Source organism: Gigantopelta aegis, chromosome 6, assembly GCF_016097555.1.
Source record: "Gigantopelta aegis isolate Gae_Host chromosome 6, Gae_host_genome, whole genome shotgun sequence".
NCBI lineage: Eukaryota > Metazoa > Mollusca > Gastropoda > Neomphalida > Peltospiridae > Gigantopelta > Gigantopelta aegis.
In genome coordinates, this window is record NC_054704.1 from 88,391,625 (window position 1) to 88,413,999 (window position 22,375).

The window sequence follows — 22,375 nt, forward strand, 5'->3', positions numbered from 1 at the left end:
TCACTGTTGTAAATCACGAATTAACTGTTGTAAGTCACGAATTCGGTTTTGTAAGTCACGAATTCACTGTAGTAATCACGTATTCAGTGTACTAAACCAGGTAGTAATAACGTACTCAATGTAGTAACTCGTATTCACTGTAGTAAGTTAACAGAGTAACTTGCGTATTCGCCATAGTAACTGAACTGAACTGAACTTTATTTACACTCAGGCCGTATTCTACGGCATATGAGGACATGTTTACATAGAACAATTAATACATTGTGACAAGATGGTGAAAGTACAATAACATACATAAATACAAAAACTCACAGAAAATCAGCCAGAGGGTTTGAAAGTATTCATAACTAAGTTACAAAATATAGAAGTACTATGTATAACTCACGTATTCACCGGTTAAGAACGTACTCAATGTAGAAAATCAAGTATTCGCCGTTGTATCAACGTACTCAATGTAGTAAGTCGCGTATTTGCCATAGTAACTACACACTCAATGTACTAACTCACCTATTCACTATAGTAACAAAACACTCAATATAATAAATGACGTATTCTCTACACTAACTCACGGAGAAACCATATTTCAGTAAGGTTCCATTTCATTTACTATTAAACTTTGTAGAAGACCGTAGATACCACGTTAGCGTGCTGTTCCCGTGAAAGACTTCCTTGTTAAAAAGACGGCGTAGTTAGTATTACAGTTCACGGATATAACATTCAGACAACCGCGTAATGGGGCCAATAAAACAGTCAGCCTATCATTAAACAAACTCAAGAAGGTTGTATTGGACGGAATTAAAGGTTTAATACACAGTATATAAAACAAATACATAAATATTACAGAATTAAAAATAAAAAACAAAAATACCATCCCAGTTATTAATAAAGTGACTTTTTGTAAAACGCTTGGGAAAAAACCCACTGCTCAGTCGATTTGACCCGCATGAGACCTGTGACGTAGAATCCGGTCTTCTGTTTGTAGGGTGTATACTACCAGATCAAATCCCATAGACGACAATAGTAACATATGTGGCTAAAACTCCTACCTGCAACGTATCAACCGACATAAACGCCACGGATATAAATACTACCATCCCTCACACTTAAAGTGAATCAGAAAAAAATTGGGGGTCAAGCTGCTCGTTTCTGAGATAACGGGTAGCGTCTATGACTACCCTAGTTCCGCACAATTTTTTTTTACAGGTACCCCATACATGTTTCAAGCACAAGGCTACTTGACACATTGGTACTAGATGAAATAAAATTGCACATTTATTTTACCCAGATGAAACTATTATTTTTTACAACCAACACACTCACATTTATAACCAATCACAGGACTTGTGGTGTTCACTTCTCTATCAAAAGTTCGGTGCACCTCGAACTTTGACCCAGCCGGAAGTTATTTGGTATAGTACTACCTATAGGAATTATAGATGCCATGTTAAGTTTATGTAGTTTATTTTAGACAAATAATAAACTTTTCAATTCCCGGTCGATGCACCACTTGTAATGAAATTTACTTTGTGGGTCCCTACGTCGGCTCCACTTGTAATGAAATTAACTTTTTGGGTCCCAATCTGGGGACCACGGGTTCGGCTACCCCTTTCGGTTGTAGACTTTTGCTGGTACTAAGAGTCTATTAATAATTCTCTAGAAGGCTTAAATTACTATAAACCAGACAGACTTGGCTAGCACAGAAAACCCAAACTAACAAACAGATTACACATTTATTCGAGGGAGTACAAACAGATAACAAATATGTATGGTAGTCCTCCAAGATCCATATATGAATTGACTACCACTAATTAAATAAATTTAAACCCACATATCCATACAAATAAATATTTATATTTAGGGACGTGTATGAATGTGTTGTGGATAATCCCGACGAAGAGAATATTCGCGGAATTAAATTTACATCTGCAGGACAGCACACACCAAATAATTAGGTTCTACACCTAACACGATTACCCATCCATGCCGGTGTACACGAACTCCGTTTAAATCATATATATTGGACAGCCCCTTTCAAAGCTATTTTTAACCAAAACACCCTATTAAAGCAGTCGTTAATCCATATAATTAGGACTCACTTATTCGGAATGGGGTTACAAACCATCGACAATGACGAAGACCGCTTATGAAAATCAACGAGATCCTAATTTAATCAGGTTTAATTTATTCAGACGGGTCGTCCGTTCTCTAACTCAGCCAAAACGATTAAGCGGACAGTTCGTGCACGGTAAAAACACGGAATTATATATGGGATGATTACACCTTACACGTAACACGGGTCATTGCCCGACTCGCTTTACGTAGTTAATTTATAATTTTAATAACCGAAACTTATAAGATATACATTGGTTAAACGTATGTTTAAATGGGTAGACAGTTAGGAATGTAAGCAAACATGTTTACATATATATAAAACGAGAAACAACACAGCACACAAAAACTAACCTCACAGAAAAACAACCCGAGCGCAAGTGGGGATGAATAACGTGCGTCGAAAAATGATCTAACCTGACCAACCTGATTGGTTGATTCAGTCAGGCCACACTCTTGCACGGACTTCTGCCGACAACATTTAAAACGGTTGTACGACACTTATTGTATTATCCCTCGTAGCAATGAGAAGATAACGTTCCTGATATTCATAAGTGAGTAGAGTTAGATCATGCTGTTAATGTAATTAGTAAGAGATATAATCAGAATCTTAACTGAATATAATAACCAAAGAAAATATGAAAAGATAGACAGAAGGGAAGTTCCCACTGGCTACTGGTCAGGTCAGGTCATAGGGCTTTACGTGCACATTCAGAGCAAGCTGTTGTAGTGCACGCCTGTCTTGGGCAGGAAAGTGTGTGTGTGGGGGGGGTAATGGTCCTATGGAATTTTGAATGGAGCAAGAATTATACCAAAAGAAAAGGTGCGCAAGTTTGATTGAGGAATTTGGGCGCAATTTTGAACGGTTGGTCAAAAAGAAAGTTCTGGAGCTAATATAGGTTTTGACATTAGCTACTGCCAGCAGGAATACTTTATACCAACACTACCACAAGTTTAAGGTTGTTTGGTACTGGGTTCTTGTTAGAATTTTATGACTCTCTTCCCCATTACAATATTATGGATCTGCCTCTGAAAAGATGTCTTACTACTATTTGGTGGGAGTAGCATATATGGCTATTTTTTGTTCCAGCCAGTACACCACAATTGGTATATCAAAAGCCGTGGTATGTGCTATCCTGTCTGTGGCCTGGTGCATATAAAAGATCCTTTGCTATTAACGGAAAAATGTAGCGGGTTACCTCTCTAAGACTATGTCAAAATTACCAAATGTTTGACATCCAAGAGCTAATGATTAATAAATCAGTGTGCTCTAGTGGTGTCGTTAAACAGAATAAACTTTATCTTTTAGATGTTGATTCAGTGTGGTGACAGTTAAGTTGGAGCACGGTACTGGTAGGAGTACCACACCATTGTCTGATCTTTTGTTAACCTCAGTTGATATTTATCTTCTTTTTTTTAACCTTTTTAAAAATATAATTTGTGTTGGTTGGTCGTAGAGAATTTGACAGAAATTAATTTCTTTTGATTTGAGAGTAGCTCCTATAGGTGGCACTTTGATATGGTTAATGCTGCACGTGCAGTTTGTAGCACATGTCATTCAGCCTAGGAGACCAACAGGGCAAGTGGTGTTTTTGTTATTTTACATTATGGTGAAGTATTACTTAAAGAGTGACTGTGTGAAGCAGTATGTGTTATGTTACTTAATGCACACTCGGTCAGTCGGTCCGGCCTAGTGTGTTTACAATAAATGAGTTGATATTTATTGGTGTTTTAAGTTTTCTATGGGAGGGCTCTGGAGTTCAGGGAATTATTATTATTATTTATTGCACCAATTATAATGATACAAAAATCCTATTTTGTAGTGGACTGGATCAAAATGAACTACTCAAGGTTTCTAAATGTGACTAGTCTGGGTAGGAAACCATCACCAATCAGAGTACTGAGTAAGTAGTGTGTTCTTGATAGACAACTTACTTCACGTTGGAAGCTGTCACCAGTTAGAGTACTGGGGCCTAATTCACTAAACTCTCACAATTTTGCAATCTTGCAGTGCAATATTGCTGAATGACTTACAAAGAGGATGCTTTGTTGTCTGACAGAGCCTAAGAGATCTTTGTGAATTAGACCCCTGGTATTTAGTAAATAAACAGTATTTTCTGATAGAATAATTTACAGATAGCTTTACTAATTAGTCACATATGTGGGGTCAACAGTTTCTGATAGAATAATTTACAGATAGCTTTACTAATTAATCACATATGTGGGGTCAACAGTTTGATACACTCATCATCCACACATTTTGAAATGTATTATTTATTTTTAAATATTAGTAACAACATATTTATAAGTATTCTTATAAGTACATGTATTTATGTGGTTAAAATGAGCAGACCTATCGGGCATAATGGGTTTTATTAAAATAACAGTTATTGTACAACCTGCTCCACTGTCGTGATCAATTCTGGAACAGCCCTAACCTAACTTACACTTTTGTTTTCAAGAAGTGTTGGTCTCTTTTTGTTTAAACCGGCCTTGGTTAGGTCATCGGTCTACAGGCTAGTAGGTACTGGGTTCGGATCCCAGTTGAGCATGGGTTTTTTAATCCAGATACCGACTCCAAACCCTGAATGAGTGCTCCGCAAGGCTCAATGGGTAGGTGTAAACCACTTGCATCAATCAGTGATCCATAACTGGTTCCACAAAGGCCATGGTTTGTGCTACCCTGCCTGTGGGAAGCGCAAATAAAAGATCCCTTGCTGCCTGTTGTAAAAGAGTAGCGTGTGTGGCGACAGCGGGTTTCCTCTAAAAAAAACAGTGTCAGAATGACCATATGTTTGACATCCAATAGCTGATGATAAGATAAAAAATCAATGTGCTCTAGTGGCAATCAATACAGTATTAATAAAGTGATAAAAATGTTTAACCTGGCTGCATGACACTATAGATTCATGATTAAAATTCTTCTTTTTATTACACAGCTGAAATAGTGCTGAACTCACCAAAAACATTGATTTCCATGGCTGGAGGGATGCCAAATCCTGATTTCTTCCCGATACAAGATATTTCACTAACTCTCAAGTAAGTATTTTTATTCATACTCACGTCCATGATGTCAAAGTTATTAGCATATTCATATTTTTATTAATAACAAGTTGAAATATTTTTGATAATTGCAGCAAGCATTTTCACCTCATTTAATGATATGAATACAAATTACATGAATAAGAATTAACTTGGATGTAGTTTGTGTTTTACTGGAACTTTGTTATATTTCAAGGTCATCAAAGTAATCTAACAGGATTTGGCATAGACATGTGCCAACTGACCCTGTTTGTCCCAAAAAGTTCTTTGGATATTTCTCTAAACCAGACTAATTAAACAAAGAAGAAACAGAAGAAAAAAAACTGTTTCATACATTTTATTTCAACAAGCACATAACAAAAATAAATGGGTTGGAGTGTGACAAACAGCTACATTGATAGATAGATGGACGTACGGACTAACCAAGAGACAAAATCTAAATGATGGTGAAACTAAAATCCTCAAGTTACATTTGAAATAAAAGAATTAAAAAAACAAAAACAAATACAGACAGAGCTAAAGAGCAAAGAAATGTTAATAAAAGTATTGGTGAGATGTTTCACCTTTAATTTTCTGAGAGCAAAGACAACAATACACTTTAAGCTCTATTTAACCAAACTTTGACCAATCAGAATAATATTTCATAACGAGATTGTAGCTGACATTTTACCAAGCTCATGGAAAATTACTAGAAAATGGTAATTCACGGACATTTCCGTTAATACCGGAAATAGCCAATAATTGTTCAATAATAAAATATCACTGTTCTGAATGACTAACGATGCCAAATAAAACCATTGCAGATATAAAAAGCTATAACTTACATACCAAATTGCAGGTGATTAATAATAATTTAAGAGAATGTTTAAAATAAATAAATAAATAAATACATTTTTCAATAAGAAAATGTAATGTTTATTAAATAGCAAAACTGGAACAGTGAACCAGGCTGTAAACAAAAATCTCCCCACCACAGTAATTTGTTCCTAGTTATTTTTAATTTAAAAAAAATCAATTTTGATAAATAATATTAATAAAATGTTCTAGTATATCTATATAACTATGTATTATCTAATTTCAGAGATGGATCTAAGCTGAACATAGACACTTCCTTGGTAACCAGAGCAATGCAGTATTCCTCCTCATCGGGGTAAAGATTTATCAGTTGAACCTTTCATTCATTGTCTCTAAAGGAATTATTGGCAGGGTTGTACCTAGGAGATGAGCAAGGAGGGCAGTAAGGCTTCTCCAGAAAAACATGAAAACTTCCTCTCTTAGTTTAAAAGTTCCATTTTTGTGTTGTTGAAGAAGACTATACTTTCAAATTTACTGTGCCATAATTCCTTTTATACCTCCCTCTTCCCCTCACCTGGTACACCTCCTAAGTATTTTATACCTCCCTCTTCCCCTCACCTGGTACGCCTAAGTATTTTATACCTCCCTCTTCCCCTCACCTGGTACACCTCCTAAGTATTTATACCTCCATCTTCCCCTCACCTGGTACACCTCCTAAGTATTTATACTTCCCTCTTCCCCTCACCTGGTACACCTAAGTATTTTATACCTCCCTCTTCCCCTCACCTGGTACACCTAAGTATTTATACCTCCATCTTCCCCTCACCTGGTACACCTCCTAAGTATTTTATACCTCCATCTTCCCCTCACCTGGTACACCTAAGTATTTTATACCTCCATCGTCCCCTCACCTGGTACACCTCCAAGTATTTTATACCTCCCTCTTCCCCTCACCTGGTACACCTCCTAAGTATTTTATACCTCCCTCTTCCCCTCACCTGGTACACCTCCTAAGTATTTATACCTCCCTCTTCCCCTCACCTGGTACACCTCCTAAGTATTTATACTTCCCTCTTCCCCTCACCTGGTACACCTCCTAAGTATTTATACCTCCCTCTTCCCCTCATCTGGTACACCTAAGTATTTATACCTCCCTCTTCCGCTCACCTGGTACACCTCCTAAGTATTTTATACCTCCCCTTCTCCCCTCACCTGGTACACCTCCTAAGTATTTTATACCTCCCTCTTCCCCTCACCTGGTACACCTCCTAAGTATTTTATACCTCCCTCTTCCCCTCACCTGGTACGCCTAAGTATTTTATACCTCCCTCTTCCCCTCACCTGGTACACCTCCTAAGTATTTATACCTCCCTCTTCCCCTCACCTGGTACACCTCCTAAGTATTTATACCTCCCTCTTCCCCTCACCTGGTACACCTCCTAAGTATTTATATCTCCCTCTTTCCCTCACCTGGTACACCTAAGTATTTATACCTCCCTCTTCCCCTCACCTGGTACACCTAAGTATTTATACCTCCCTCTTCCCCTCACCTGGTACACCTCCTAAGTATTTTAGACCAGGGCCTAATGACATCACACACATACAATTTGTATGGCCTTGCAGGGTGTGCACTTTACGGTCGCCCGATCGCCCATGGTGAGTCAAAATAGCGTCAGGCAAGTCAAAACCTTATCACGTGTCGCCCACTTGGTGACCGAATATTTCTGCCTATTGTGTTATGTATCAAAATGCAAATAACTAATGTTTGTAAGAGATCAGTAAGTTATTTTTTATTTACTGTTTTCAGCTGGTTTCCTGTTAATATCTGCACAACCAAACCTATATAGAACATAATAGCAACCACTACCCCATTATATCGAACAGTCTAAAACCAGTCGGAATGCCTCGACCGGTTTTGATTATGTATTCAGAAAACCTCGGCCACTTAAATGTATTCATAGGTTCTATCAGAACACCTCGGCCATGTTCATCTTTACTTTCCATTTAGTTACAATCAGAACGACTTGTCACATTCTGTTACGGTATGTTTCGCAAGATGATTTTGTTTACGAGCCTGAGGTTTTCTGAAGTTACATTGTGTTGGAATGTTTTCGTTTCTTACGGAATATACCGAGTCTACTATACCAAACACCCAATCGTCACTGCCAGTGATGTCAACAACAGCTATGTGCACATTCTAGTGTTAAATAGGAATGCTGGTCAACTCGCCCCAAAGCCAACTCGCCCCAAACTTTACTGTCCATAAATAATTGTGACAAAATTAAAAATCAAGGTCTGCAACTTTGGTGTCATTTTATTTATTGATATTACTGCAGTGAAACTCTGCTATTACCACCACTTATTAAATGGTTTTATATTGGGGAGATCTTAATATCAGATAAATAATAATCTATTACAATGAACTGTCAAGCCTAATTAACGACATTTGTGAGTTTGTCACTTATGTCCTTAAAGTAATGATCAGGATAGGCTTTTGGACTCCTGGTGTGCATATTCAACAATATTGAATGCACATTAGCTTAAAATGTTGGTAAATTAATTTTCAAAATGGTAACGATATGAGTTGACTAAACAGTGTGGGGCGAGTTGACCTACTCCCGTTAAATAGTGATAATTATGCCTTTAACTTGTGTTGTATGTTTATTCCTGTAGTGGATGTGTTATTGTTTCTATAGATTGCTGTCAGCTTAGTTGTTGTTTTTTAATTCCTCGTCATAAAAGCACCTTATTCATTCCAAGACCGGACTTTGGTAAAACATTCCAGATGTTTGACTGTGTGGGTCCCGTGACAACATAATAATTATAATTTAATTACAACAGTTTGTAATAAAACTAAAACAAGTTCTGTTTCCTTCTTTTGTGTTGTTATTATTGTTTGTATGATATGATAACATGTTTTTAAAGTGCAATTGAAGTAAGTTGTTTTTTTAACGAAATTTGGTCGCGGGCCATTCAAAAGTTGTATGGGCGAGTCAAAGTGTTGCTGTGAGTGGCCCGGTTGGCCAGTCAAAAAATATCCCAAGTTTATACCCTGGCCTTGTCATGACATTAGTGTCTCAGACTCTATTAGAGTCTCGAGTCTAGACTCTAAACATTTTATAAGCACCAGGCCTGGTATGTAGCTGCTGACTGGATCTAAAAGTCTAATAGGCCCAGGATTAATGATGCTAATATTGATGAAGATAGCTATATCTGCACACATGCTGCATCATAAAAAAAAAAAAATTGTTTAACAAGACTTAAGCGCACGTTAAACTAGGGCTGTCTGGAGTCTACAGGGTGTATACTACCAAATCAAATCCCATAGACGACAATAGTAACATATGTGGCTAAAACTCCTACCTGCAACGTATCAACCGACATAAACGCCACGGATATAAATACTACCACCCCTCACACTTAAAGTGAATCAGAAAAAAATGGGGGTCAAGCTGCTCGTTTCTGAGATAACGGGTAGCGGCTATGACTACCCTAGTTCCGCACAAAATTCGAGTACTTTTTTTTACAGGTACCCCATACATGTTTCAAGCACAAGGCTACTTGACACATTGGTACTAGATGAAATAAAATTGCATTTTTTTTTACCCAGATAAAACTATTATTTTTTACAACCAACACACTCACATTTATAACCAATCACAGGACTTGTGGTGTTCACTTCTCTATCAAAAGTTCGGTGCACCTCCAACTTTGACCCAGCCGGAAGTTATTTGGTCTAGTAATACCTACATATACTGGCCAATAGGAATTAAAAGAATGTTGTTTAATCAATGAATGAAGGAGGGGGATGTTTTATTTAATGACACAATACATTTTAATTACTGTTATGTGGTGTTGGACATTGGTTATGAGAGAGGAAACCCACTGTTGCCATGCACTGGGCTACTTGTTTTATGTGCAGCATCCCACAGACAGGATAGTACATACCATGTTTTTCGTTACACCCGTTGTGGAGCAAGGGCTGGAATGAGAAATAGCCCAAACATGTTATGGCAGATATGAGTTCGCAGGGTTCACATTTCAGTACTAGTTCTAACCGAGAGCAGTGGCGGATCCAGAAAATCCATTTAGGGGGGCCCCAGTGACATGAGGTGGAATGCCAAGGGAACTTTGGGGGAGGTTTGGAGGGGAATCGTTAAACAAATGAAAATTAATATATAATAAAATTATAACTATCACAAAATTTAGGGGGGCCCGGGTCTCTGGGCCCCCCCCCCCCACCCTAGATCCGCCTCTGGAGAGTGAGTGTCTGGTGTGTTGAGAAGTGTTTAAATTGACTATATCAGTTAATACTTATTTTATTACAGATTTCCTGAACTTATCAACTGGGTAAAGGATCTCCAGGAAAGAGTTCACAAACCACCAACTCTGGGAATCACAGACGAGAACAAAAAGCTGGACATCATCATTACAAACGGAAGTCAAGATGGAATCTGTAAAGTAAGCTGCAAGTATTCTTTTTATATTTTCACTTTAAAAAAAATATATATCATAGATATTTGCTGCATAATTTATGTCAGTAGCAGGTGAGGAAAATGGAACTTTTTCTTCTAAATGTAAATTAAATCACAAGTTATTTATGCATCAGATATATGGTACCAGTTGGTTTATATTAGGTAGAATGTTGTTTTGCGTCTTCTTAGAAATCCAGGAATATAGAATGTACCATTTGAAAGATAAGAATGTTTTTTTTAAATAAAAAAACAACCAAGAAATTACTTTACATGAAATTTGAGATGGTAAAGCTTGCTTTTTTTTAATTATTTATCATTTTATCAGAAATGAAAGTTTTCCAGATTTTTAATCACCTGACAGTGTACAGTACTTGTATTTCCAGGTTTTCGTTGTTTGTCCAAAACCTTAAATATTCTCTGTACAAAACTTAAGATACAGTCTTGGCTAATACTTTGCATTCATTCTGAATGAGGGCTACCATTTTACACCATTATGCAACACTTGCCATTTAGAGCCAATCTTAATATTAAAATTTCACTTTTTGTTGTTTTGAGTAGGTTGGGGTGTTAATATCCCACCTTCATCTGTGTTTGATGACATTCCAACCATTGACAATAACAGTTGAAGACCTCCAGCATTGCTTCAGAAAGTGGCAGGGATGTGTATATAATCTGACAGAGATGTATAACATTGGTACATTATTCTTTGAAATAAATTCTAAGTCTTATAACGTTTGATCATGCCTTGTAAGCAAAGCTTAACATGCATGTATATACATGTACAGCTGTCTATGATTTTTGTTCTATTTCCAGACACTGGAAGCCTGCGTGTCAGCTGGTGACAATGTTCTGATCGAGGTTCCTACATACGCAGGCACCCTCGCCATCGTAAGATTGTTGTTGTTATGAAATAGTATGTAGCTCAGAGGTAGAGCACTTGTTTGAGATGCAGTGGTTCATAGGATCAAACATCCTCAATGGATTCAGGCTTTTTCCCATCCCAACCAGTGTTCCACAACTGGTATATCACGAACATTAAAAAAAGATCCCTTGCAGCTTTTCAGAGGGAGTAGCCTATGCTATTGCAGCAATCTCTCTGCTTCTCCCTCTTCCCTCTCCCCTTCTCTCCCCTTCTCTCCCCTCCCTCCTCCCTCTGTCTCTCTCTCTCCCTCTCTCTCTCTCTCTCTCTCTCTCTCTCTCTCTCTCTCTCTCTCTCTCTCTCCCTCCCCCCCCCCCCCTACTCTTTTGTCAAAGTTTCTATTTCTTTCAGCTGAATCCCCTTCAGCCGAAGATTCTTGAAATTGAGTCTGATAAAGATGGAATCATTCCTGGAAGTCTTCTCAGATATTTGTCAAAGTGGAAACCTGAGGATTCCAAGAAACCAAACTGCAGCATTCCAAGAATATTGTACTGTGTACCGAATGGTGGAAACCCCACAGGAAGTCAGTTGACGTGGGAACGGAAGAAAGAGATTTACAAACTTTGTCAGGACTATGATATACTCATTATGGAGGATGACCCGTACTTCTATCTTCAATTCAGCAAGGTAAGGACACAAGATTTTTCAAATCAGTCCTTGCCCCTAATTGTGTATATCATCATGCAAACAATTAATATTCCTGGAGATGGTAAGATTTTTATAACTAGAGTTTATAAATGTAAAAACTACAAATGAGTAAATTGGACCTTGGATAAATTTACATCTTTTAAAAATTAATTAGTTTAAAGGGACATACCCTAGTTTTTAAACACTACAGCCCTCGGTGGCGTCGTGGCAGGCCATCGGTCTACAGGCTGGTAGGTACTGGGTTCGGATCCCAGTCGAGGCATGGGATTTTTAATCCAGATACCGAATCCAAACCCTGAGTGAGTGCTCCGCAAGGCTCAATGGGTAGGTGTAAACCACTTGCACCGACCAGTGTTCCATAACTGATTCAACAAAGGCCATGGTTTGTGCTATCCTGCCTGTGGGAAGCGCAAATAAAAGATCCCTTGCTGCTAATCGGAAGAGTAGCCCATGTAGTGGCAATAGCGGGTTTCCTCTCAAAATCTGTGTGGTCCTTAACCATATATCTGACGCCATATAACCGTAAATAAAATGTGTTGAGTGCGTCATTAAATACAACTTTTTTTCTTCTTTTTTTAAACACTACAGCCTATTTTATTAGCTCATGATCACTGAAATCAAACATTACTTATATTTTGTTTAGATTAACATTTCCATAGAACCTGAAGTGTTCTGGTCATCTTGTTGTTTCTAATACCACAAAATCCATTTTCATATTTTTAAAAACGCACACGTGTCTAAGAAGTAGCGGTTATTGATTCGAGTTCTAGTCTATTTTTTAAGGATAGTTCACGGTTTTAATGTCACACTGTTGTAACTGTTTTAATATCACTCTGTTGTGACTTTATCCAAATGTGTTACAGGTTTGTAGATTAATTAAACTTTGTGCCCATTTTCACGGGTTAAAACTAGAGTCTGCTCCTTTAATGAAGAATCTTCCTGTTGGACCGGCCTCGGTGGCGTCATGGTTAGGCCATCGGTCTATAGGCTGGTAGGTACTGGGTTCGGATCCCAGTCGAGGCATGGGATTTTTAATCCAGATACAGACTCCAAAACCTGAGTGAGTGCTCTGCAAGGCTCAATGGGTAGGTGTAAACCACTTGCACTGACCAGTGATCCATAACTGGTTCAACAAAGGCCATGGTTTGTGCTATCCTGCCTGTGAGAAGCACAAATAAAAGATCCCTTGCTGCCTGTTGTAAAAGAGTAGTCTATGTGGCGACAGCAGGTTTCCTCTAAAAGAAAGTGTCAGAAGGACCATATGTTTGACATCCACTAGCCGATGATAAGATAAAAAAAGCAATGTGCTCTAGTGGCGTCGTTAAATAAAACAAACTTTACTTTACTTTACTTCCTGTTGGGTATGTTGATCTTTCCTCCAAACATGTTAATGTAGCATGTTAGTTCTTTTATTTCTTGCGATTGTAAGGGTCTTATTATTTAGTCTGTTTGCATCAAAAGGGAACTGATGAATTGGCATGTAACTCTACACAGACTAATGTTAAACATTTTACAATGTATTTAAATGTATTTTCAAAGATAAAAATGAAATATGTTTTAAATAAATATTATTTTTATATATATTTTCAGTATTCACTTTTTTTCACAGCCCTATGTCCCCAGTTTCCTGTCGATGGATGAAGATGGAAGAGTAATGAGATTTGATTCATTTTCAAAAATAATATCATCAGGGTAGGTATTTGTAATTAAAATATTTTCACATTCATTCAGATGTAACATCCGTACTGTGGGTCCGAAGTGCTGTGAATTGTAGGATTGATCAAGTTCAATTAGGAGATAACCATATACAGAGTTTTTAAATTTGTGGGTGTTATTGTCTATTAGATTCCACAAATGTTAATGTTAATGTTTGACCGAAGGTGTTAATCGTCTTTCTATGGAACTGACTGTATATTTGTTATTTCTTGAAAAAAATACCTGGCTACAATCTAACTATAGACCCTTGAAGCGTCAACTTGACCTGTTCCAATTGCTAATAACGTCATTAGCATTCTGGGTGTTATATTCATTTGATTCTGGAAAAAGAATGTAATTAACCAATTGAATACAGAACACACTTGCATTCAGTTTACAATGTAGTTGAGTTGTTTCCTATCCCAGCCAGTTCCCCACAACTGGTATACAAAAGGCCATGTTGTATATACTGTATGGCTTATAAAAATATAGATAAAAGATATCTTACTGCCTTTTTGGTAGGAGTAGCATATATGGAAGTAGTAATAGCAGCTAAAATAAATGTAAAACCATAAGCAGTGTCACGGATTTAGTTGTCGACTATTAAAACGTGTGACCCCTATATTGAAAAACATCATAATGGTTATTAAACAGTAGTATACTGCATTTTACACACTGGTGTTTTATTTAGGTTTTATTAACTCAAGTTATCGTACTCCGATCATTCATCTGTTTGTACTTTCACTCACAGGATGCGAATTGGGTGTCTGAGTGGACCGAGGGCTTTGGTGAACAAAATCATCCAGCATCAACAGGTGTCTGCAGTTCACTCCAGTGGGCTTTCTCAGGTGAGGTCAAAATTATTTCACTTTCAAAGATTTTTTATTAACTTTTTTTTCACTGTGAATTAAACCACCTACATGATCTGTGATTGATCAAAGAGCCAGCAGTTACCATGGTAATGGTGTTACAGTATTTTGGACACATTTCCAAGGAAATAATGAAGAAGTGCCCAAACGTAAGTTTGGTAATTTTAAATCACTTTTCTTTTAGATGGTGGCATGCATGTAGCTCAGTGGCAGAGTGCTTGTCTCAAGTGCCAGAGTTTCTAGGAACAATCCCGCTCAGTCAACTGACTGTTGTAACTTTTTTTCATATCATAATAAATGTCCTACAAATGTTATATCAAAGATAAATAAAGAAAGATGTATGGGTTTTTTTTTATGGCCACATCAACACAAAGCTTTATTTCCATATATTTTATTGAAATTAAATATATTAATTAATCTACTGAAAATAGTGTATGAGTTGAATCGGGCATAGGTCACTAGACAAATGATATCTTGCTAGTAGCAACAAACAGTGAGCCAGCCACAGTGGTGTTGTGGTTAGCTATCAGACTAAAGGCTGGTAGGTACTGGGCTTGCATCCTGGTACCGGCTCCCACCCAGAGTGAGTTTTAACGACTTAATGGGTAGGTGGAAGACCACTACACTGTCTTCTCTCTCACTAACCACGAACAACTAACCACTAAACCACTTAAGCCCAGATAGCTGAGGCATGTGCCCAAGATGGCATTCTTGAACCTTAATTGAATATAAGCACAGAAATAAATATAAAAGAAAAACAGACTAACTATGGTTGCAGGATAACGTAGCATAAACTCTATTAACGTGCCTTTATCCAATTAAGGTTCAGGCACGTCTCTCCCACACCCAGTCTCTGGCATGACCGGTGGTCGAGTGTGGGACAGAAAGTTGCAGGATAAAAGATCATTTTCACTATTTGGCAGGAGTAGCTTGTGGAAAGCAGCAAGTTTCCTCTCTTATACTTTAAGACTAAGTGTTTATTCTGTAACCGTATGTTAACCACCAATTAGCTTAGAATTTAAGTTGTGTCGAGGTGTCTTTAAACAAACAGTCCTTTCCATTGTCTACAGGTGGTGCTGTTTTCCGTTCTCCAGGAAATGGGTCATGATGGATTTCTACAGCACTGTGACAAAGTGGCAGACTTCTATAAGAGGCAGCGTGATGCTTGTCTAGCCATGGCTAACAAACATTTGTCAGGTGTGGTTTTCAATCTAGACTTGTTAGTTTTATCAGGTTTTCTAGAAATATCTCATATATTGTATAAAACACCAGAAGGATCCACTGAAACCGAACATAAAATTCTGTGTTCATAAAATTATTCAACATTTCAGCAGTAGAAATCAAACATCCTCAAGAAGGAAGGAAATGTTTTATTTAACAACACACTCAACACATTTTTTTTTATTGACGGTTATATGGTGTCGGATTTATGGTTAAGGACCACACAGATATTGAGAGAGGAAACACGCTGTTGCCACTTCATAGGCTACTCTTTTCGATTAGCTGCAAGGGATCTTTTATATGCACTATCCCACAGGCAGGATAGTACATACCACGGCCTTTGTTACACCAGTACCGGCCTCGGTGGCATCGTGGTTAGGCCATCGGTCAACATGCTGGTAGGTACTGGGTTCGGATCCCAGTCGAGGCATGGGATTTTTAATCCAGATACCGACTCCAAACCCTGAGTTAGTGCTCCGCAAGGCTCAATGGGTAGGTGTAAACCACTTGCACCGACCAGTGATCCATAATTGGTTCAACAAAGGCCATGGTTTGTGCTATCCTGCCTCTGGGAAGCGCAAAATAAAAGATCCCTTACTGCTAATCGGAAAGAGCAGCCCATGAAGTGGCGACAGCGGGTTTCCTCTTAAAATCTGTGTGGTCCTTAACCATATGTCTGACGCCATATAACCGTAAATAAAATGTGTTGAGTGCATCGTTAAATAAAACATTTCTTTCTTTCTTTGTTACAGCAGCTGTGGAATGAGAGATAGCCCAATGGGTAGCATCCTCAGGAGAATAAACAAACAAATTGGTGAGATGGAGGACAGGTGCGATATCGTCCTTTTCACAAAATTGAAATTTATTCAGAAGGAATTGTATCTGGTTTAAGTGCTTTTAGTTATTACCGACTTTGCAAATAAAACATATATTTTTGCATTTTAATGTTTAATGCAAGAGGGGTTTTGTCAAGGTTTCAACATAACAAGGCAAAACATTGCATGACCCCTCAAACCCCTTTAAATTCACAGATCCTATTTTCAACCCTTGAAAATTGACACTTGGTTTGGTTTAACTACAAACCTATAACATATTTGGATAAAGTTACAGTAGAGGGAAACAAGGAGTCTGTGTCATTGAAACACCCTGTAAAAATAGATGAGCTCATCTCCATAACCATTACTTCTCAGAGGTACGTGCACTTTTAAAAATATGAAAAATGCATTTCGTGGTTGTAGAAAAAACAGAATGACCAGAAACACTGCGGGTGTACAGGAATGGATAATCTAAACAATAAAATGTTAGTTGTGTCTGATTTTAATTATCAAAACCAGCTCTAATAATGAAAAATATGCAGTATTGTTTAAAAACCAGGTTCTGTCCCTTTAGTCTAAAATGAGTAGCAGTTGGTGCTGTGTTCATTAGTATAAAGGGAAGATTCATTTAAAATATTATCAGACATATTTTAACCCAAAAAATACTTTCATTGACAGGTCTGGCCGAGTGGTTTGAACCTTCTGGTGGGATGTTTTTGTGGTTAAAGTTTCCACAGATCAAGGACACATTTAAGCTAATATCGGAGAAAGCTAGAGCAAAAGAGGTGCTGTTTGTTCCCGGTAACGCATTCATGGTTGATTCAAGTCTTCCGTGTCAGTATTTGCGTAGTTCATTCTCACTAGTCTCATCTGAAGACATGGATAAGGTACGATTTGATTTGGGTAACATAAGACATGTAGTAGAATCATGGTTTTTGCCAGAGGGTAAAACGCGTTGGCGCCATACCCAAGTTGTTTTGCAGATTTTATTTGTTTAAGTTAACCGTTTGACAAAACTAATTACTCTTATCATTACTGAATGATTTTCTTAACTCTAATCCTAAATTTAACCCATTTTCTTTCTGGGGTAGGCCCCTATACCCCTTGTTGACTGTGGTTGCATTCATTTCCAAAGCACCATACCCAAAAATTTCTTTCTGGCAGAAACACTGAGAATGTATAACTGTTGTGAGGTAATTCCATTCCAAGGGTCAAAATGTTTTTTGTTAGGGCATAGGTAAATAAGAAACTTAACATATGTATGTATCAAGATTGTACTGACAGGATTGCAGACAGGATGTAGGATTGGAGACAGGATGTAGGATTGGAGACAGGATGTAGCTCAGTGATAGAACACTCACCTGATATAAATTGAGTAAAGAAATAAAAGACCATCTTTTTTATATTTGAAGCATTAAAACCCGTTTTTGTGAAAACTATATTTTGGATGTAACTAGTAATGGTTGTCAGCTTTCATTTACTACCACTTGCCATATCAGTCTGTTTTCTTTTTTTGGTTTTGGTTTGCTTAAATACAATTAGAATCAGTATTTGTTATTAATTTTATTGTTTATGTGTTAAACCTACAAACATTTACTTTTTCCAGACAGTCGAAGCTAGTAAATAAATGATGTACTTGTTGTACCAAATGTCAGATGTTTATTTATTTTGAATTATTGTGTCTCGTTTCAGTAATTTTATTTAAATGGAGTTTGGAAATATATCCTCAGTTCTTATCTGGAACTTCATGAGGCCCTGTTCCATGAAGCAATCTTAGCGCTAAGATCACCTTATGTGCATTACTACCTTGTGTGCATAACTACCTTGTGTGCATAACTACCTTGTGTGCATAACTACCGTGTGTGCATTACTACCTTGTGTGCATTACTACCTTGTGTGCATTACTACCTTGTGTGCATTACTACCTTGTGTGCATTACTACTTTGTGTGCATAACTACCTTGTGTGCATAACTACCTTGTGTGCATTACTACCTTGTGTGAATTACTACCTTGTGTGAATTACTACCTTGTGTGAATTACTTATGTGCATTACTACCTTGTGTGCATTACTACCTTGTGTGAATTACTACCTTGTGTGCATTACTACCTTGTGTGCATTACTTATGTGCATTACTACCTTGTGTGCATTACTACCTTGTGTGCATTACTACCTTGTGTGCATTACTACCTTATGCAATTCATGGAATGGGGCCCCAGATTATTAATTGATTCTTTTAAATGTTCAACATTTCTTAGATGTAGATGTACAATGGATGCTAATTTGTTTGGTTTTGAAAAGATAAGAAATAGTAATCTTAATAAACTAATTATTTACTTTGTGTTGATTTCAGGCCTTTGAACGTCTTTCAGCACTTATCAAGGAGGAACTGAATCAGTAGATTAGGCCTACAAGTGTTCAATATGCTATATACATAATCAGACGTGCTGATATTTATAAACTTGTGATCCCTGTGAATTTCTGAAAATAGTCCATGGTGGTTATTTAATACATACAGCTGTTTAATACTAAAACAAGTTTAGAAACAAAGGTTGGTTATTTTTATAGTTTGTTATGTTCCTTCTTCTATCAATATATAAAAAAAAAAACCCAACTGAGATCCCTTCGTCTCCTCAGCATTATTATAACATACAAGACCAATGTACCTGGTAAATGTAAATTAAGACATTACTTATCAAGAAAGGTGCTGATACTAAGCTAATACGTTTTACTATTACTGATTACCTCCCTTCATCCATGTTGGCTCCCCCACCTCCCCCCCTTCCCCGTGACACTCGGGAATTTCTAAAACTAGTCCATGTTGCATATTGCATTTGAACTTGAAAAGCCCCATGAGAATCCGATGTAGAACATACAGTGCTATAACCGTATAGTGGTAGAATGCTATTATTAATATTAGTGTACCTTTTGTGTATTAATTACCTCAGACTTGAGATGAACGACTAACGGACATTATGCTCTTATATTGTAATGTTTCTTGTTTTTGTAGTTTTAAAACATATTTACATTTACTCAGATTTTATATGTATTTTCACATATTAAAACTTTTTATATTGCCCAATGGGCACACACAGATGATTAAATTTTGTTGCTATTGAAAATACTTTTGAGTGAGTGAGTGAAGACTTTCCCATGCTCCTATACCACTAAGGCTTCGAGCATGTCCACCCCGGGTTCGGTCTCTGGAGGCCAGGGGCCCAATCCGGGACAGAAATTACTTAGGACAATTTTGAAATTAAACCAATGGGGAATACGGATATTATATAATTAGTTTTTATTTGCGCAATTCCAAAAATAATAATTAATATAAAATATATAATCCATTTAATTTAAAACTTTGTCGCAAATTTAGAACGAGCATTTCAAAAATACAAATAGTACAGAAACTCTTTATTTTAGCCCTATTATTATTTAGTAGGAGGTTGATTAAAGGAGGTTAAGCAGCCGCCACAGGGTCCCATTTCCCTCTATCTCAATAAAGTTAAAAACACGTATAAAATAAATTAAAACAAATTAAAAGAGCACGCTTGTAAACCTATCAATTTTAAAACATAAACACCCAATAAAAATTAAAAGCAGTTCATACAATATATTTGGTCGGCGAGGAGGGGGCTGTTACTGCCAGATAGCAACCCCATCATCAACCCGAAGTAAAAAAAACTACAAAAAAAATTCATTCAAACACCCACACCACAATATAAATTAATTTAAAAATTAAAATACAATATACTATTTATATACAATATAATTAAAATAATTTTAAAACCGGTACATTACATTAAAATTAAAAATCCAGCAAGCCAGGCGCAACATTGCAGACGGAAGGGGCGAAAGACCGGACAGTAGGGGCGCAGGTAACATCCTTCCAACCCCAGAAGGGGTGAGGAGCAAACAATAATGAGTGCTATTACCCAGCCCACCAACAGTGATTATTTATTGTGGGTCCCATAAAAGGAACGGGCCTGCGACATTTGCACCAATCTAACAATGCCTAGGCTATGGCAGGAACCGCCCCCAGGAGAACCCTATAATATTATGTATTTATTTTAGATTGATATACAAAAGCGACCAACAACCTGTCTATTGTATTTTTATATTCTTTAGGTGGATTTAATAAATTATAAGCATTAAACTCTATTTTAATTTTAATAAAATAATTAACCAGTTTCAGTCTAATTTTGTCATGTTTAGTACATTTTATCAAAAAATGATTAACATCTTCAATTGTATGACATACTAAACAGTTGGGTGACTTAACTTTTTTAATTTTAAATCTAACATCATTTAAAGCCGAAGAGACACCCATTCTAAGTCTTGCAATAATTAATACTTTTGAGATTAAAAATTTGTTACTGCATCACAGTTCTATAATATATACCTGGATTTAAAAAAAAAAAAAATTGCATTCTTTGTATTATAAAACTAAATTTTCCATCAAATATAATTTTCATCTCTTTTTTTTTTTTTTTTTTTTTTCCTGGGGAAAGGCGTCATATTATACATGCTATTTTTAAAGTATTTGTACACAAATTTTTCTTATTTTGTATTTATCTTTTATGCACACTTGTTGCTGAGAAGAGCATTAGTTATTTTTTATAACACATATATGTGTGATAACAATTTAAAGACATACGGCTGGCTGTTCCTAGGTGATGACCAGGTCGCCAGTGCCATACTATCCAATCCAAAACAGCCTGATTGAAATTGATTACTCTGTTATGTACAATTTAACCAGAAACCGATGTATCAGTGACACATAAGTTAACTACACGCGCTTGGACCGTAAACAAGTTTTATATGAAAAATATATTTGAATGTATTTTGAACCAGGGTTTTTAAAGACATATAAGAACTAGAATACAACATTGTGTCCGTTAGATATCATCTATCTTACAACGTTAAAAAAACATATTAGATACGGTTTAAAACAACTCGTTATGAGATGTATCTATGATATCTAATGGCCACTAATGTAGTATGCTAGTCCGTTATCAACGTTTCTAGTGCAGTCATTATTACTGTACTGTCATCTTTGACAGTAGCTTTATGATGAGTTGATTTATAAAATAAAAAACAATATTTTGTTTGAGTTTTGTTTTATTTGTTCAACAGTCAGGATAAGTTCTGATATCCTTTGGAATATAGCTGATTTGATGTAGGCCTATTGGTTGTTGATTCGTTCCACGCCTATCGTTACGGCATTTTGACCTGTCTGAAATGATAATGAACTGTCGTTTGAAGAAGAATCCTCAGTACACATATAGGTACGCATTAGGCCCGTAGGAACCCTACGAGACGAAAATATACGGTTGTTGTTTTTTCTTACTCTATATAAAACAAGATAAAAATGTGGCTTGTGCCCACTTCACTAGAGATTTCCCTCCCTCCCCTCCCCCCTCAACTACAGCTATCGTTCCAACCGGCCTGTGCATGCGCGCACACGCATACATAGGCATACATACATACATAGATACACACACACATACATACGTACATACATACATACATACCGAGGCCAGGAAGGATTTAATTATCCCCTACGCCAGTGCGTTAATATATATGTAACGGTCAACCTCGACATAACATACAATATATAGATATATATATTCATACATCAATACATACATGTATGTATCAGTGGCGTAGGGAAGGGGGTAATGCCCTCTCTCCCCCCCCCCCCCCCCCCCCCCCCCGTTCCAATATAAAATTCTGGCTACGCCAGTGGTATGCATGTACGTACGTAAATACCGAATACCCTTATAACCGG

At 37.0% G+C, this 22,375-nt stretch overlaps 1 protein-coding gene across 2 annotated transcripts in view; it reads left to right on the forward strand.

Moving 5' to 3' along the window:
• Positions 1-21,692, forward strand: part of LOC121375220 (kynurenine/alpha-aminoadipate aminotransferase, mitochondrial-like) — a 28,443-nt gene extending 6,751 nt beyond the window's left edge. Inside the window, exons 2-12 of one of the 2 annotated variants that reach the window (XR_005958288.1) lie at positions 3,933-4,013; positions 5,049-5,148; positions 6,233-6,301; positions 10,275-10,407; positions 11,235-11,309; positions 11,692-11,967; positions 13,598-13,680; positions 14,435-14,531; positions 15,623-15,749; positions 16,526-16,603; positions 17,267-17,399. Coding sequence is in view for 1 of the 2 variants with exons in the window: in XM_041502534.1 (XP_041358468.1) it covers positions 3,933-4,013; positions 5,049-5,148; positions 6,233-6,301; positions 10,275-10,407; positions 11,235-11,309; positions 11,692-11,967; positions 13,598-13,680; positions 14,435-14,531; positions 15,623-15,749; positions 17,267-17,475; positions 18,941-18,988 (1,298 nt within the window). In the remaining variant the exon portion in view is untranslated. Of the gene's footprint in view, positions 1-3,932; positions 4,014-5,048; positions 5,149-6,232; positions 6,302-10,274; positions 10,408-11,234; positions 11,310-11,691; positions 11,968-13,597; positions 13,681-14,434; positions 14,532-15,622; positions 15,750-16,525; positions 16,604-17,266; positions 17,476-18,940 lie in introns of those variants that run through there. The other variant, XM_041502534.1, reaches the window with a different exon arrangement.
• Positions 21,693-22,375: the final 683 nt, after the last annotated feature.